General features: G+C 38.3%; 1 protein-coding gene across 2 annotated transcripts in view; it reads left to right on the forward strand.

Moving 5' to 3' along the window:
* pdgfd (platelet derived growth factor d) overlaps positions 1-16880 on the forward strand; it is a 60190-nt gene that overhangs the window by 20343 nt on the left and 22967 nt on the right. For both annotated transcript variants that reach the window (XM_034867526.1, XM_034867525.1), the window contains exons 2-3: positions 13137-13326; positions 15196-15373. In XM_034867526.1, coding sequence (XP_034723417.1) covers positions 13137-13326; positions 15196-15373 — 368 coding nt within the window. The remainder of the gene's footprint in view (positions 1-13136; positions 13327-15195; positions 15374-16880) is intronic.

Here is a 16880-nt window from a genome sequence, read left to right on the forward strand (position 1 = left end):
ATGCACATAACTTCACAGATGCACACAAAGCTATTAACTTGCACTATTTATGAGTGCAACTCAGACATGCACAATGGTGCAGTCTTAGTGTTTGATGTGTTGAGGTATCTTGGAGCTTTGTGGACTTTCCTTGTTCTTTTCACAGTAGCTATGGCAGTTTTCCCACCTCTGTCTTTCCACTGCCTGTTCTCCCTCTTTCTTTATCTGCTCTGTTTTTACATTTATTTTATCTCCCTGTTTCCCTTTCACTCCCTTCTTTTCTCTTCTCTGTCCTTCTCTTACTCACTCAGTCACTCCCCGTTTTTTCTCTCACCTGCCCTTGTCCATGCTTTGTCTCATTCTTGATATATGACCTCTCTTTACCTCTTGTCCTCTGTATTTTTATCTGTCTTTCTGTCCCCCTCTACTTAGCGAGTGTGTAGTTGGTCTAAGAGACTGAGTAAAGTAAGCTCAGTAAACAGTGTTGTGGTCATGTCTGTGGCTGTTTGTCTAACCTCCTCTGTCTGTGTCACAGGACATTCCTTTGTGCCTGATTCAAAGGATTACACACACAAATAGGGCTGTGAAGGTACAGTGTTTTTCTTATCGCGATGACAAAGCAACGTATCACTGCGGTATGGCGGTTAACCGCAACCTCCTTGTGAGACAATCGTAAGTTAGAGCGAGAATGTTAGATGGCCATGAGTGAGTGACGTCCGTGCAAGGAGATGCAAGGAGAGCGAGCGGTAACGGAGAGTTTATGAGTGCCGCTGTGAAGAAAAGCGATAGGAAATAGAGATAGAAAAGAACACGTAAAGTGAGTGAAAAGTGAAAATAAAACAACAAGTCTGAGCTTCTCAAGACACAGTGGATTTATCTGTTGTCAATACCATCGTTAAAGGGAATGGCGTTAGCCCAAAAAACATTGGCTGAACCCTCAGCACAGTGTTTCCATTTCAGCTCAATGTGAGAGTCTATTCAGGGTTTTGCTGTCATTTAGGACCTCTCTTCTTTCTCTCCTCTCCATTGATCCATACCACAGACAGTTCAGAAAGCTTTATTATTAATAAAGTAAAAAGAATGTTCTGCTCTGTTTAGGCTACAAAACGTGCATGCAAGCTAAAATTCTGTGCAGTTTTGTCGGGATTAAGCTATAAGCAGAAGGAAACTAGCTGCTAGGCTAATGAGCAATGTTAAACACTGCAACGTTAATGTTAACGTGTCCACCTCAACTCAATGGACTGTCCATCATGTGCAAAGCTGAAAGGAGGAGCAACTTAAGTTTATTTTTCTTTCCATAAACGCTTGAATGTAGGAAAGAAGACAGTCTATAGGGATAATTACAAAATGATTATTACATTCTACATATTTAATATCACAAGATATCTGTTCTACTGTAACTTCCGTGAGCAAAACATTATTAAAAAATTCAGCGATGGCGGTGATGATGTCATTACCAGTATTGTAGTGATGCGGTCATCGTCACAGCCCTACACACAAATGCACCCACACAAAGTCTTTAAAATCCTTAAACAGAGGTGTGCTCACCCAAATACCCACATAGCACACACAATCACACACACACACACACACACTTTCTCATGCACATGGTCACATCCTGAAGCTCCCACACTGAAATTGAGGAATAAATGAAAGAGATCCAAATGCAGAGAAAGAGAGAGAGGGAGAACTGGCTGGCTGCATAATATGAACTGTAGGTTTGCTGCAAGAAAGAGGGGGGAGGGGGGGTTTGAAGGTGTTTGTAGGAGATTTCAGTCAAGTGTGAGTCATCAATATCTATATGTACACTGCTCAGAAAGTTATAATGTGATATATGATAATGTTGCCTGGCTCCCAAGATATTTCTTAGCATATGTTTCAAGCCAAACCTCAAAGCGTCCCTATTATGCTCATTTTCAGGTTCATCTTTGTATTTTGAAGTTATATCAGAATTGGTTTACATGGTTTTATTTTCAAAAAACAAGGTGTTGATCCTATTTTCACACTGTGGGGTCTCTGTTTATTCTACAGAGTGAGACATCTCACTTTTTTTAGCTACAGAGTGAGACATCTCACTTTTTTTAGCTACAGAGTGAGACATCTCAATAATACTATCTTTGTTGGGAGTCACAAATGCTCAGTAGCTAGGTAAGATCACATCAGCTAGATAATTGTTTCTCCAACTTTGGTCCTTACAAGGCAGGATTAGCTGGGAGACTTCTTCTAAACAAGGGCACACTTGTGGAATACCTGCAGAACAGGGACATGGAAGTAGTTATTTTGTAGAATATGGTGAACAAGTGTGTGTTGTAGCAGTGTTTTGCTATTGAGAACGAGCTAGCATGTGCTACGGTTAGTCACCTCGTCTCGGCTAGTAACGTAGAAAGCCGTGCAGATTTTGAACAGCTCTCCCAGTGACTGAAGGCTTAGGAATATCAGAAACATATATCTCACTCAAAACATCATGAACAGTTTTTTTTCAGTTTGTATGTGTGTGGAAGCACCAGAGACACAAAACAACACCCCAAATCCCAGAAAAATAGTTTTTTTTCATAATATGAGCACTTTAATATATTACTCAGTTAGACATGTTAGGTGATTGGAAGTGGATTAAAATAAGTTATAAATGAACACATTTGAAAGTCAAACTGAAATTGGAATTTTCTCTTTTTGTGTAAGGAAATTTAAATTATGATGATACTGCAGATATTTCTGCACATTTTAACATTTTATGAACATATTAATGGAAAACACTTCTTAGATTCAGGTTTCTGTGAAGGTGTTTCCTAAGACAGTGGTTGACTAAAAATTTAAACGCTCACATTACTGGAGATGTGCCGTCAACTTCTACCAAATGAAGCACGACTCAGCCCTGCATGACACATGGATTTAGTTCCATGTACACTTTTTCACCATTTTTATCAGGCGCTGTTTGTTATGTACCATTAGCAACTCATTAAACACACACATTAAACATCCATTTGTAGTTTGTTGGATAAGTTTGTGTTTTATGCTGAAAGTGGATAAAATTGAGTCTAGCTTGCAATTGTAGGCATTGCTTACATTACTTTTTTGTGATAAAATTTTGATATTTAAAGATATTACTTTTTGATAATGTCAACATTGGACAAAAGAGGGGAGCTGGCTAACTTTATGATTCATGGGTCTACAAATGTTACCTGGTGATTTGAATCAGAAACAAGAAAGGGAGTGCTAAAAACAGATAGGACAAAGCGAACAACCCCCCACCACCACCCAACCACCCCGTAGGCTAACTGCCTGTGTGTCCATTAGAATTTAAGTGATACCATCAATAACACAGTACAGATAGTCAGTTGAAACCAAAAATGCCCACTTGCTGTGGAGAATGCTATTACAGGAGACGAATAAATGAAACTTGCATTGCTTTTTCTTGGTTAGTACAATTCTTAGTCCAACAAATTCTAAAAGATAAAATCTACTATAATCCATTGTAATTGCCTATTAGTCTATCAAAGCTTTGGGGCCCTAAATATATTGCAGATATGTTTATTGAGTATGAGCCGAGTAGGTCTCTCAGCAGGTACTGGTCAGTTGGTGGTGCCCAGAGTTCTTCCCAAAAGTGGTGAAACGGCCTTTAGCCATTATGTTGCCCACTGCTGGAATCAGCTTTTTGCCGGTAAAGCACTTTGAATGACCTCTTTGTATGAGAAGGTGCTCTATAAATAAATGTGCCTTTACTGATTTTGTTTTCTAGCAAAAATTACCTTTCAGTTCGCCTTTAAAAAACATTTTTTGTTGCTTGGAACACACACTATTTTCAGAAAAGACTTAAATTAAGTGTTTGTTTGGTCTTCATCTGCATATTTTTGTTTTGTTTAATGCTTTTTAAAACAATTTTTTTTAAATAATTCCGATGGAAATCCATATTCATGTTATTGTATGACACTTTTCTGAACAAAACTGGCCATCAAACTACAATAATACAGCAGCGCGTTTGTGTCTAACTGAAGGCACATGATGACTGTGGTGCGTTCTTGTCCACACAGAACTGCTGTTCTTTATAATTCATGAATATGTACATGCCAGCTGCCTCTGCACATATGGAACACTCACATGAACGCCTATGTGGCCTGCCTAATGCACTGGACACACCCACACACCCTTTTTTTAAACCATTTCAGTAAGTTAGACTGGACAGTAACTGAACGGTCCTTCCTGTCCATCCCTTCTATATTCTGCCTTCCTCTTCATGCCACCGCTCCACTTCAAAATTCTAATTCCCTACAATACTTACTGCAAAAAACATGCAGTGTCTTTGCATTAAAGAAAGTGATGTGAAGGGATGAAGTTAATTGGCTTTAGCAGCAAAGATTGGGCAACACCAAGAGGATCATCTTAAAGAGGAAAATCTCAGACTGAGGAAGAGAAAGAGGAAGAAGGATACAGTAGTGTTTTTGACCATTTTCAATGTATTCATATACAACGCCTCAGGGACAAAGTCAGACCATGGTAACAGGACCTGGGTTTGACTCGGTCTCTGAGGTGTGAAATCTTTTAAAATGTGAGAATGCAGATGAGGTATTCATTTAGTGTAAAAGAAAGAAAAATTACCGCTTCAGTGTTTATGTCGCGGTCGAAAAGAGAGTGAAGCAGAGGTAGAGCAGATGGTGCAGGATGGGGGGAAAAGGGAAGTGAAGGAGAGAGGAGGAGAAATGCGAGAGCCGATGCTGACCAAAGCTGACACCCCTCGGCATGCAGTGTTCACCTCTAGGGTGTGTGTGTTTGTCTTTTTCATGCCTCTATGCTTGTGTGGGCGTGACTGAGAAACAAGGGAGAATATTTAAAGCTGATCTGTCATGAGAAAGTGGGGAAGAAAACAGTGGAGCCAGCACAGGCTTTGATAAGCAGTATACTAACACACACACACACACACACACACACACACACACACACACACACACACACACACACACGGCCTTGAGCTACATTTAGCCAGATGGAAATGGCTTTGGTTATTTCTCATGGGTGGAAATACTCTGAGGGTGCAAGTTCAGCTTCCCGCATCAACAACCAATACACACACACACAGACACACACATATATATAACAGTGACTAACAGATGTGCACAGACAAACCCACTGTACAAACACACACACACACTTTTATACACAATCACACAGGACACACATGCTTACACAGTGTTCTGCAGCAGTTTGGCTGCTAATGGGCAATGTTTTACACTCTGTTGCCAAACACAGATGAATAAACAATTCAGCAGATAACTAGGCGTGACAGCAAATGGTTCTGTAATAATGATAATAATAATAATAATAATAATAATAATAATAGAGTAGAGAATTTTTTATTAAGATACTTTTTTATAGGATGTTGGTAGAGGTGGAGGTTCATTCATGCCAAAGCGGCTTATATCATCCTCCAATTAAATTCGGTCCCTATTACCAAGCCCAATGGTTGAGCCAGTTACTGTCTCACAATATGAATGAAGTTGAAGTAATCAACTGCTGCATACAAACTACTATGCAGCAAGCATGCCAACTGCTTTATTAATAAGTCTTTCCCTTGACATGTTCAACTTTTTCAGATGCTTGTCTTCAACATTCAAACAGATTGATGGGTTTTTCTACTCCCTAATCCTGTCATTGAAATGTCCATGCACGCTCTGTGTACCTAAATGTAATTTTTTGCCCATTATAATAAGCAAGAATTTCACATTTTGGAAAATACACTTATTTTCTTTCAGTTACCAGGCAACCAGCAGAGACTTTATGCAGTTAGCCAAGGAATAGTCAAGCACATTGCTCCTTGTTAAAAAAAAAAAAAAAAATTAAAAAAACACTAATTGGAATTTTTACTGTCTTGTTGTACAGACACAATGCAAATGAGATAAGTGACGTGTAATTAGTGGTTGATTGATGAGTCATATTTTGGTAGCTTTGGACTGGTAACTGTATAACTTTGGTTATATATATATATATATATATATATATATATATATATATATATATATATATATATATATATATATATATTTTAGGTAAAGGATTTTATGAAATTGATGTAATTTACTTAGTTTTAAAATAATCTCATAATCTCAAAGAACAAAACCCAATCCATGACATTTTAAAACACCTGTTTTTTAACTGAATGCCACCAAGAACGAGTAAAGCGTTGCATGTCTTTGGGGAGTTCTTCACAGCAGACAGTGAATGTCTTATGCGTGTCCTGTTAGCTAGTGTTGGAGCTTATGGGAATTCATTTAGAGTAGATGAAAGATTGGATATGACTGGATATTTTAGACGGGATGGCAGACGTAGGAAATGGGGTTGCCTTGTTATAGGTAATGTCCTGTGGGAGTGTGTCTCTGAGTGAGAATGCGTCATATGCAAACTAAAGAAAACAAGTTTGGGTTGAACAGAACAGAGACATAGCTTAAAAAGTTTAATATTAGTGGAATGTTTGCACACCTGTATCACTTTTAATTAGGAGAGAAATCTGAAGTTGAATGACTCCTCTACATCGTCAGTTCTTTTCTTGTGACTTCAGTGCTTGCTCCACAGAGATATGAGTTGGTCTCTGATAAATGCAGCACACTGGTTGCTGGGAGATTGTTGAGTGTGATTGGCACTTGGATCAAAAATAGATTTCAGAGCCATGTAGAACATCACACCCTGCCACTAGAGATTGGCGAGCCAAGTTTAATTTGTGAGAATTTAATCACATAGTTCCTGGCTAAATCTATGCAAATACACATACAATCAACAACTTTTTCTTGCAACCTAACACCCACAAACACACTTTTATTGACACTCACATCACACAGTCAGGCAGCATCTTTGTAACTTAGTGTTAGATCAGGAGTCTGAAAGCTTAATTGCCAGTGTCATTGACATTGCGCGTGTGCGTGTGTTTAAATCTAGGGGTGTAAGTCAGACTGTTAGTGATATTATCAGCACGTCTAACATCACCTTATTTCCTGAGATTGCAGAACTTTAACTTTCGGTCACATTCATAATTGATAAGTGTTTCTAATTCTCAAGTTTTGTGGTTTTAATGGGAAGAATTAGATAGTCGTAAGTGCTGTGACATTATGTTGCTAAGGCTTGTAAAAGAGAGGCTTGAATACAACAATGGATAGACTGATAAAGACTCCATTACTCGCAGTACATTTAGAAACTGTGGCTATCCAAGATAAGCGTTGGGACATGGGACTGCTTTTTTAATCCTTCACGGCCTCTTCCCCAGGATTTCCGACTATTACAACACATTTGGGCAGATGCACCGTCCCACCCCTGAATATTTTATAAATTCCCACTTTCAACAAGTTTTTTTTTTTTATTTAAAAAAATGCTATTATATATTCATAATAAAATCCCTAAGAAATACATTTAAAAAAATACCAGTTATGTGTTAAAATTCCTAAAGTAAGCTCAGCTTGATGTTGTGAGAACTAATAGTGTTTTTGTGCATTTAGTACTGTTAAGACGAATTCAACTGTGTTTGGTACCATAATTGTAAGCAATTTACCTGAAGAACAGGTCTTTGCATGCATGGTTAGGCCATGTAATAATAGCCTCTCACAATTTAATATATATTATTCCTGTGATAATATAGTTTGAAAAGTGACGCATTCTTTTTTTTGTGCATTGGCCCTGTACTCCAGCAAATTGAATCTGACTATGAGACTTGAGGTCGTAAGGTTAAAGCCCTGACTTTGCTGACTTGATGGTGTTCACGCCCACATCAATAAACAAGTGTAGCATTGATTCTCCCTGCTGCAGTGTGCTAAATATTGGAGTATGTAAAAAAAAAACTCAATGATTCCTGCACATTTTACACAGTAAAGATGTGAAAACTCCAAAACACTGTTATGGGTAAAAGTAAGTATAGTCATTTCAAGTCCAATGTGGTGAAGTACAGAGCGAAATAAAAAGCAAAAATGTGTCACTGTTCTAGTCTTTCCTGGCTAAAAACACAACAACCAGAGGGTTACCTTGTGGGCTTTATGCGCACACACGTATGTCATGTGCCTTACGCTCCATGTAACATATGTGAGTGAGAGTGGATGAAGAAAACAACTTGTAACCCCACACGCAAGCTTTGATGCTTGCAGTACTATTGTGTGAAACTGGCCAAAGTCGGGTTTAAGCTACATGTTTACATGTTATATTGTTGTAAGAGTAGCATAGCAAGTGTGTGGTCAAGAGAGAGAGAGAGAGAGAGAGAGAGAGTTCCCAGCAGACAGGTGTTGGCGATCAGAGCAGTGTAGGTTCAGATTGTCCATGAATACACACTGCAGCTCAAGCATGAACAGTGACCAGCATGTGTACAATAAGGCTTTGAGTTATCTGAATATTTTTAAAGTGGCAGATCTATAGTTAGTGTCCACTTTAGTTTGCATGATTTGTAATTAACTGCAGATCAGTGATGTTCATATATATTTTTCATATATTGATGTCCTGTTATTCTGTATTGATTTGTTTTTTTCAGATGTTATTTATATGTACATATTAAAACATGCTAAGCTTATTATATGTTAACAAGGCTCAAATTAACAAGTAATAACATTCCACTTGATTGAAGGTTTTTACTATTCAATAGCTAAATACAGATATATGATTCATATCAACTAATCTCATTTCATATCAATAGGTAGGCCTTGCCTACATGAAACAGCAGTTTATATGTTGGCTGTATGGAAGTTGTGTTGGTGATTGTATAGAGTGATACCTGGTGTGTAGTGAATAATAAAGAAAATAGAGAACTTTAAAATTAGTTGCATACTGATTCACAATATTGATTAAAAAAGATTCACAATTAGATTAGTTTCCCATTTAGGTCCGCCATATTAGAAACTTAGTTACAGAAAGTTATAGATTATCTTAAGTCCAGATAGGTCAGAGGTTAGGATCAAGTATAGAGCTTTAAAGCAGTTTGGATCCAGAAACAATCTCTAATGCTCTGTTCCTTGATATACAGAAGACGAGGAGTCAACTGGTAATCTCCGTTGCCTTGACTGTTCAAATGATCCAATAGGATCAGCGTGGGCTGTGGATACAATCCCTATCATATTACTATCCTTGATTGTGCCCAACTCAGAAATTGTTTAACCTTCATGATTTTAATATCCATGTCTGTTGTCCATGAAAGCCTTTAGTTAGCCACTTTAGTGAGTCCACAAGTTGTGGACTCATTTAATCCGACTCACTCTGTAACTGGTCCCACACACAAACATGGTCATACATTGGATCTTGTTTTATCATTAGTTTGTCCTGTTTTAAATACTGACCTGGATGTTGCTAGTCTATTGGACCATAAACCTTTTAATGCATCACTTTCTAATATATTACCAATCATCGGTTGCCAGATCGCTACATCCGAGCACTGAACCTAGTTACTCGGTTTAACACCACTGTCACAGATGTTCTTGATGTTGTTGCCCCTTTTAAACTGAAGGGACCCAAAGTCAAAGCCCACCTTGGCATAACAGTGAGACTTGTGCCCTTAGACAAACGTGTAGATAAGCAGAAAGGAAATGGAAAAAAGATGAACTGCACGTCCTATGAGATAATGAGAGATCACCAAAGCATTGTCAAAGCATCTGAAGCAAAGCATTTTTCTGATACATGCAGTACAATGATGATGAATCATGCTATTGCATTCTCTGATGCTACGTTTTATATCAAAGAATACTTTGAGCTTTTTTTTTTTATCAACAAGGTTGACATTATCAGATCTTGTATTTCACCTACTGATCATGACCCTTCTAAAATCAATCCTATGCCGATCTTTACAACGCCTGCAGCTTGTCCAGAATGTGGCTGCTAGATTGTTGCTGCTAGGAGGGATCATATATCCCGGATATTGGGTTCTCTTCACTGGTTACAGGTCAAATATAGAATTGATTGTTGTTACTTGTTTTTAAGGCATTACATGGATTGGCCATTTATATATTGCTGATCTCCTTACCCTACATCACTCCTCCAGGAACTTAAGATTGTCTAATCAGTTCCTTTTAGCTAGTCCACAGTCTTGGATGAAAACAAAGGGTGATCGTGCCTTCCCTGTTGTGGCCCAGAGACTCTGGAACAAACTTCCCATTCATAGTAGGTCCTCCTCTACTGCCGATACTTTATGTCTTGTCTTAAAACACATTTGTATTCTTTGCAGTTTGATTTAGGGACATTTGTATAGAAGTGGGTTGTTTGTATGATGTTCACTGTCTTCCTTTGTTTTTATAACTTAATATAACTTTGTACAGCAATTTGTTCAGCCTAGGTTGGTTTTAAATGAGCTCTATAAATAAATGGAATGTTGAGGAAACCCAGGGAGAGGTATTTCCAAAAGGAACAACACTTCCAACAACTACTGCTTGTGGTTTTGATGGGGTACCAGGCTTTTCTCAAGCTATGGATCTGTGCGAGGTGTAGAAGAGAATAGAATAGAATAGAGAAGAATGCCTTTATTGTCATTTCACGAAAAATAAAAATATAGAGTATAGGTAGTGCAGAAAAAAAGCAGGGGGGGGGGACCTGATGCACAGTCATGAGAGCAACTGTATGCAAACAGTATAGAAAATAGCTTTTTTTAAACATTATGCAAAAAGTAGTTGTGTTAATAACAAATAAATAAATATTGCACTGTAATAAGCTGAAATGGTTAAGTACTAAAAAATGTGATAAGTAATATGTAAAACACAGGGCCTTGAACAAACACTGTAGCTGTACTATAGTTCACAAATGAGCAATGTTTAATATGAAATGTGATGTGACTTCAGTGATCGCCTGTGGGTGTTATTTCTCACTTTGTGTGTATGACAAAAAATAGAGTCAGATTGTTAAAAAAAAAAGGACGTCAGATCCATGTGTGTGGAAGTTAGCAGTTACAGGTTACAGTTAACCTAAGATATAAGAGCTATCTCTGTCTTTGAATAAAAGTGATCTAACACTTCATAAATTCTTTCAAAATGCTGTGCATTTTCGTAAATGTCAGTGGGTAACATAGACATCAAATGATGGACACTAAAAATAGAAATGATAATGATCACATACACATGAACATACACAAATACTCTGAGGCACATTCAAGCTGTCAGACACACACACACACACACACACACACACACACACACACACACACAGTGACCTTAGTGGGTGAAAGTTCCTGACACAAACACTTTTGTGGCTGAATGGACCTCCACATTCAGGCTTCTGATCAGCAGAGTGGAAGAATTCCTGCACAAACACACTCTGCCCCAACACACACACTCACAGATGCACACACACGCATGTTGACACATTCCCACAAGCATGAATGTAAATAACTGAAAGTATGTGCTTTCTCTTACACACACACACACACACACACAGACAGACTGACAGACAGACAGAGAGACACACACACACACACACACGTTAATTGCTAGAGCCAGAATAAGCAAAGGGTGTGACTCCTGAAGAATGACAGATGAGACAGAATTACTGACTGAAGCAAGAAGAAGGGAGAGAGGGGATAGGACACAATTAAGGGAAGTTTGCAGTAAAGAGGTGGAGGAAAGGGCCAAAGCTTCATTATCATCTCCCAGGGGTGCTGGCTGCAGTGGCTTGATTATGCATTCAACTTTCTCTCTCACAAAAACCACACACCGCTAGAAATTACAGCCCTGTCAGCCTACTTCAGCACACAGCCTGACCTTAGGCTCTGTGTGTTTCTGTGTGTACATTTTTCTAATTTTCAGAACGTCAGCAGTAAAAGGATGAGGAAAAAAGTTTTGTTGGGCAAGATTGAGTTGATTCAATGAGGATGAAACAGTCAGATAGTGTGATCATGATGTTAATCAGTGCTGATGAGCAGTTATACTTCTAACACAACTTTAAAAACTAAAGTAAAGCAAAGGAGCTAATAACACAGGACCCATGACATTTGTCATTTTATTGTTGTAGGTAAGTAGGTAGACATTATCTCACTTTCGAGTAAAGTGTGTGTGTGTGTGTGTGTGTGTGTGTGTGTGTGTGTGTGTGTGTGTGTGTGTGTGTTAGCAATGAGCTAGTAAAGTAGACAGAACACAGTACAGTAAAAATGCAGTGTTTTTGCTGTTATGGCACTGCAGTGCAATGAACTTTACCTTAATGAAAGACACTGTTGTATACAACCACTTTTCTAAGTGTACATAAACAAATATGTTGTATGTGCTAGGTTTTATGTACAGTACATGCCATACACATATTCTGTGTTGCCAGGTATATATTTTTCTGCAACAGTTTTTAGCCCAGACTGGCAGTAGTGTCAATTTGTCCATCTGTTGTTCTCAAGAGCAGTATAAAACAGGATGTGATTCTTCCAGAGAATAATTCCTAATTGTTTTGATGAATTACAAAGTCCCCTTTGACCAGCATTTTGGTCCATGACCCGTTTTACTCTCCAGTTTGCTGTTGATATTCATGAGAGTTGGAGAAGGAATTTAAATATTTTTGTTAACCCTGTGACCTTTTCTCTAGAGCCACAATCAGACAACAATTTACACTTGTACAGGAGAAATATTAAAATCCAATAAGTGTGAAAAGGTCAGATTTATACTTTGGAACTAGGACAGATAAACAAACATATCCATGAACATACTCAAAAACACAATGTTTAGCAGATCCACAACCAAGAAAGTGTACACAACCGTACAAAATAAAAAGCAGAAAACAAATTGCAATTTTTAGGTAGATTTTTAACCTTCAGACAGAGCCAGGTAAGCTGTTTTTCAGTATTTGAGCTAAACTAACTGGCAGTTGGCTATGTGTTCATACTGAAGGGCCAGTCATGAGAGAGTTGTCATCCTCTAATTTAATAATTAGAAAACAAATGAATGAATGAAAAAAAAAAGAAAATGAATAAGCACAATCAAGATGAAAGCCTATAAGTGCTGGAATTAAAGTACCTTTGCTATGGTTATGTTACCATTTGACTGAAATGTCACCTTTGTATTATAATTGTTTGTCTGTTTATGTTTTTGCACTTGCGTCTATCTCTTCTAAAAAAGTCTATTTGTTGTTCTTGCATGTAAATTTCCATTTTTTGTGTATGAACAAGTTGCTTTGCTTGTGTTAATTTACAACTGGACTAACTGATGAGTTGTAACCACTAACAGACAGCAATCGCCTCACCACAGACTTGTACCGCAAAGAAGAAAACATCACAGTAACGTCAGCGGGTGGAGCCATCCCCAGTCCACGCTACCCCAACGCTTATCCCCGCAATCTGCTGTTGTCATGGAAATTGGTGTCACCACCAGGGAGCCACATACACCTGGAGTTTGACGGACACTTCGGCCTGGAGGAGGCTGACAATGGAGTGTGCAGGTAAAACATGAGATTCAAAAAGATTGAAAAAAAAAAAAAATCGGATGGAGAATGGAGTGATGGAATTCAGAAAAGAGGATTAGAGCAGAGGTACAAAAAAATCATACAAAAGGAGAAAGGGCTAATACCTGAATGGCCAAAATAAGGATAGAGGTACAGAGCACAAAGAAGAGGAAATATTGATGAATTACAAGCAGCTATAAAGGACAAAAGCCAGATGAAAGTAGAAGTGATTATAGAACCAGAATGTGAGTGTGGAAAAGATGGAGAGGATCATTTGGAGTAACAGAGGAAAGGAAAAGTATATGGATCAGAAGTCGAACAAACAGCAGCAGCAGTAAAATATGTGAAAATTATTTGTGAATGTATGCATATTAGCAACAATAAGCAGTTATTGAAAGGATGTGATAGATAGATAGATAGATAGATAGATAGATAGATAGATAGATAGATAGATAGATAGATAGATAGATAGATAGATAGATAGATAGATAGATATTGATCTAAAAAATGGGAAATTATGGTAAAAATCTGATTTTTGATAGAAATAAAGGAAGGTGTGGGGGTGGCATAACTTTGAGAGATATTAACAGTTGAAGTTTGTGTCATGCCAAGAAGTGTAAGATATAAGAGTTTGTCCTTGAGGGTTGAGGAGATAAAATAGACTTTTTAATCCCCACATGCAACTCAGCCATCTTTGTAAGCACTTTGCTGAAAAGACAATGGGGAGCAGCAGGAGGAGAGAAGGGGGAGGAATGATTTAGAAAGGTATGAAGAGGGAGGAAGGAACTTTGCCCAGTTTTTCAAATCTATATCTGTGTGTGTGTGTGTGTGTGGGTGGGTGGGTGTGTGTGCGTGCGTGCGTGCGTGCGTGCGTTTGATAAATTGACTCACTAATTGACTGGGAAATTGATTGCAAAGTAAAGTTATCCAAAGCAAAATGCTTGATGATTTATAGTTTGGAAGGGTGGGTTTGAGAATACATAGTAAATTAGTCTAATCACAGGTTTGGTCACTAAATTAAAAGTATCTAAAGACCATAAGATCAACCTGAACTTGGCTTATGAGTGTCAGAAGGAGCTAAATGTACACATAACTTTAAGGAAAATTTGTATATTTTAGGTTATTGGTTATGATAACACTGTACTCACCAAGGTAGTAGAACTTTTAAGATTAGGCTAATTAGCTTTCTTGCAGAGTTAGGTGAGAAGATCCAATTCACTGTCGTAAAAAATTAAGCTAGAACCAGCAGCTGCTTACCTTAGCATTAAACTGGAAACACTGGGAAAATCCTCTGATCAACACTTCTAAAGCGAACTGATTAGTCCCTCCTCCGTTCAGATGCCCGAACCACCTCAACTGTCTCCTTTCAACGTGATCGAGCAGCGGCTCTACTCCGAGCTCCTCACGGATGACTGAGATTCTCACCCAATCTCTAAAGGAGAGGCCAGCGCCCCTCCTGAGGGAACCCATTTTGGTCGCTTGCTACAAAACAAAACTGTAGTGACGGCCATCTGTTTTCCTCGGTTTCTAGTCTTTATGCTAAGCTAAGCTAAGCTGCTACTGGCTCCAGCTTCATATATGCAGCATACGGACAGGAGAGGGGTATGGATCATCTCATTTACCTCTGAGCAAGACGTATTAACACATTTACCAACATGTCAAACTACTGCCTCTATTTATACATAAAGCCGAAAGAAAGCATGCCTAAAATGAGGGTAATAGTCCTCTAATGCACAATAAACTCTATATAGTAGGTTTTTTAACTTTCAAAGTCTCAGTTTTTCTATTTTCTTATGTGCAAGTTTCATCTTCCGACTTTCCCATTCATCTACCTCTCCTTCTCCATATCTCCCTCTCTCGCTCCAGGTATGACTTTGTTGAAGTGGAGGACCAATCAGAGACCAGCACTATAATTTGGGGTCGCTGGTGTGGGCAGAAGGCACCGCCTAGTCTTAACTCCAAAACCAACACGCTCAGAGTCACCTTCAAGTCTGACGATTACTTTGTTGCAAAGCCGGGATTCAAAGTCTACTACTCACTGCTGGTGAGGAGTACAAACACACAAACATGCGACAACAATTTCAACAAAAGTCAACGAGCATCAAAACTCCTGATTCTGTGTGCCCAGGCTCATGTCACTATTGGATCGGCTACTTAGAGTCAGCCAACCTGCGCTCAAGCAAACACACGCACACACACACACACACCTTCAGGTAAAATGCTTATTTTTACCTCCACAATAACAATGAGCGATCCGATAATAGGAGTAGATATGTAGATGGGAGAAGAAGGCGGAAGGGAGACTCTAGCAGTAAAATGCCAAAATGTATTGGCCAACTGTTCTGTACTGAGAGAGAGCAAGAGAGAGAGAGAGAGAGAGAAAGAGTGAGAAATATTGCAGAAGATCCTTTGCTTTACTTTCATACATTTTTGACATTACAGCTCCTGTGATAACAGTTCTGGCTCTCATCACAATTTTTGCTGAAACCTTCACACATTCCCAGCAAAAATCTAGGAAACACTAGGAAAAAGTTTTACTTGACGGGGCCATTTACATTGTACACGCAAGAGGCAGCGCTGCGCTATGAAAACCATTTTTCCCATTATCCTTCTGAGAAAAGCACAGGCAGCATTTTGCTGTGATGCTGTGGTGAATAATTCCACCATAATAGGCACGCCAGATGTGTAGCTTAATTTAGCCTCTTAATTTAAGTCATCCAGGTTTATTTTAGCTATCTGAAATCAACATGGACATGTCTCCACTGAAATACAATCATAACTATGTTACTTTGGTGCATTTGTCAAATCATAAATTGGTAAAAAATTGGTGTAAACTGCACCGCACAGTAACTGCGTGTATCCTGCTCGGAATCTTTAGTTTATGTGTCCAAAGCAAGTATTTATACCAATGACCCAATCAAACTGACAAGTCCTTCTCTATGTGACCAAGTTACACATTAATGTCACTTTAATCTGAGAAATGCACTAAAGCAAGAAATGCTCTGTTGTGAGCTAGGAAAACTAATACCAAGTGGATTATACAGCTCCATACAGGAAGTTGGAGTATATTTGTATTTGTATGTTTATATGATGTAAAATATGTTTGGACTGAATGACACAAGTCATTCGTTTGTTTTCATTGAAGCTCACATGAAGGTAGTTATATTGGTAGGTATATGGCCTTTACAGAGAATAACTACTCAGCAAAATCAGCATTGTTAATTCAACACCAATAGAGTTAAATTCAACACTTAAAGTGTCTATGGTATATTGGTCCACCCTATTTTGACTTAAAACTACACTTATAAAAGTGTTAAATGCTCAACACTGTGATCAAGTTGTATCAACTCTGTCAGTAGTTGAAATTTAACACCAGTCAACACAGGCCAGTGTTGAATTTACACAACACTAGTGTGCAGTGTCAGAATTTAACACTATTTGTATATTCTTAATACTTAATACAAAGAAGAAAAACACCAATACAACATTTTGTTCCAATAAAACTTGTATTTTCAAGCCCACCACAAACACAGCATTTGCTTAACAATAAC

The sequence above is a fragment of the Etheostoma cragini genome, chromosome 3 (genome assembly GCF_013103735.1).
Source record: "Etheostoma cragini isolate CJK2018 chromosome 3, CSU_Ecrag_1.0, whole genome shotgun sequence".
Taxonomy (NCBI): Eukaryota; Metazoa; Chordata; class Actinopteri; order Perciformes; family Percidae; genus Etheostoma; species Etheostoma cragini.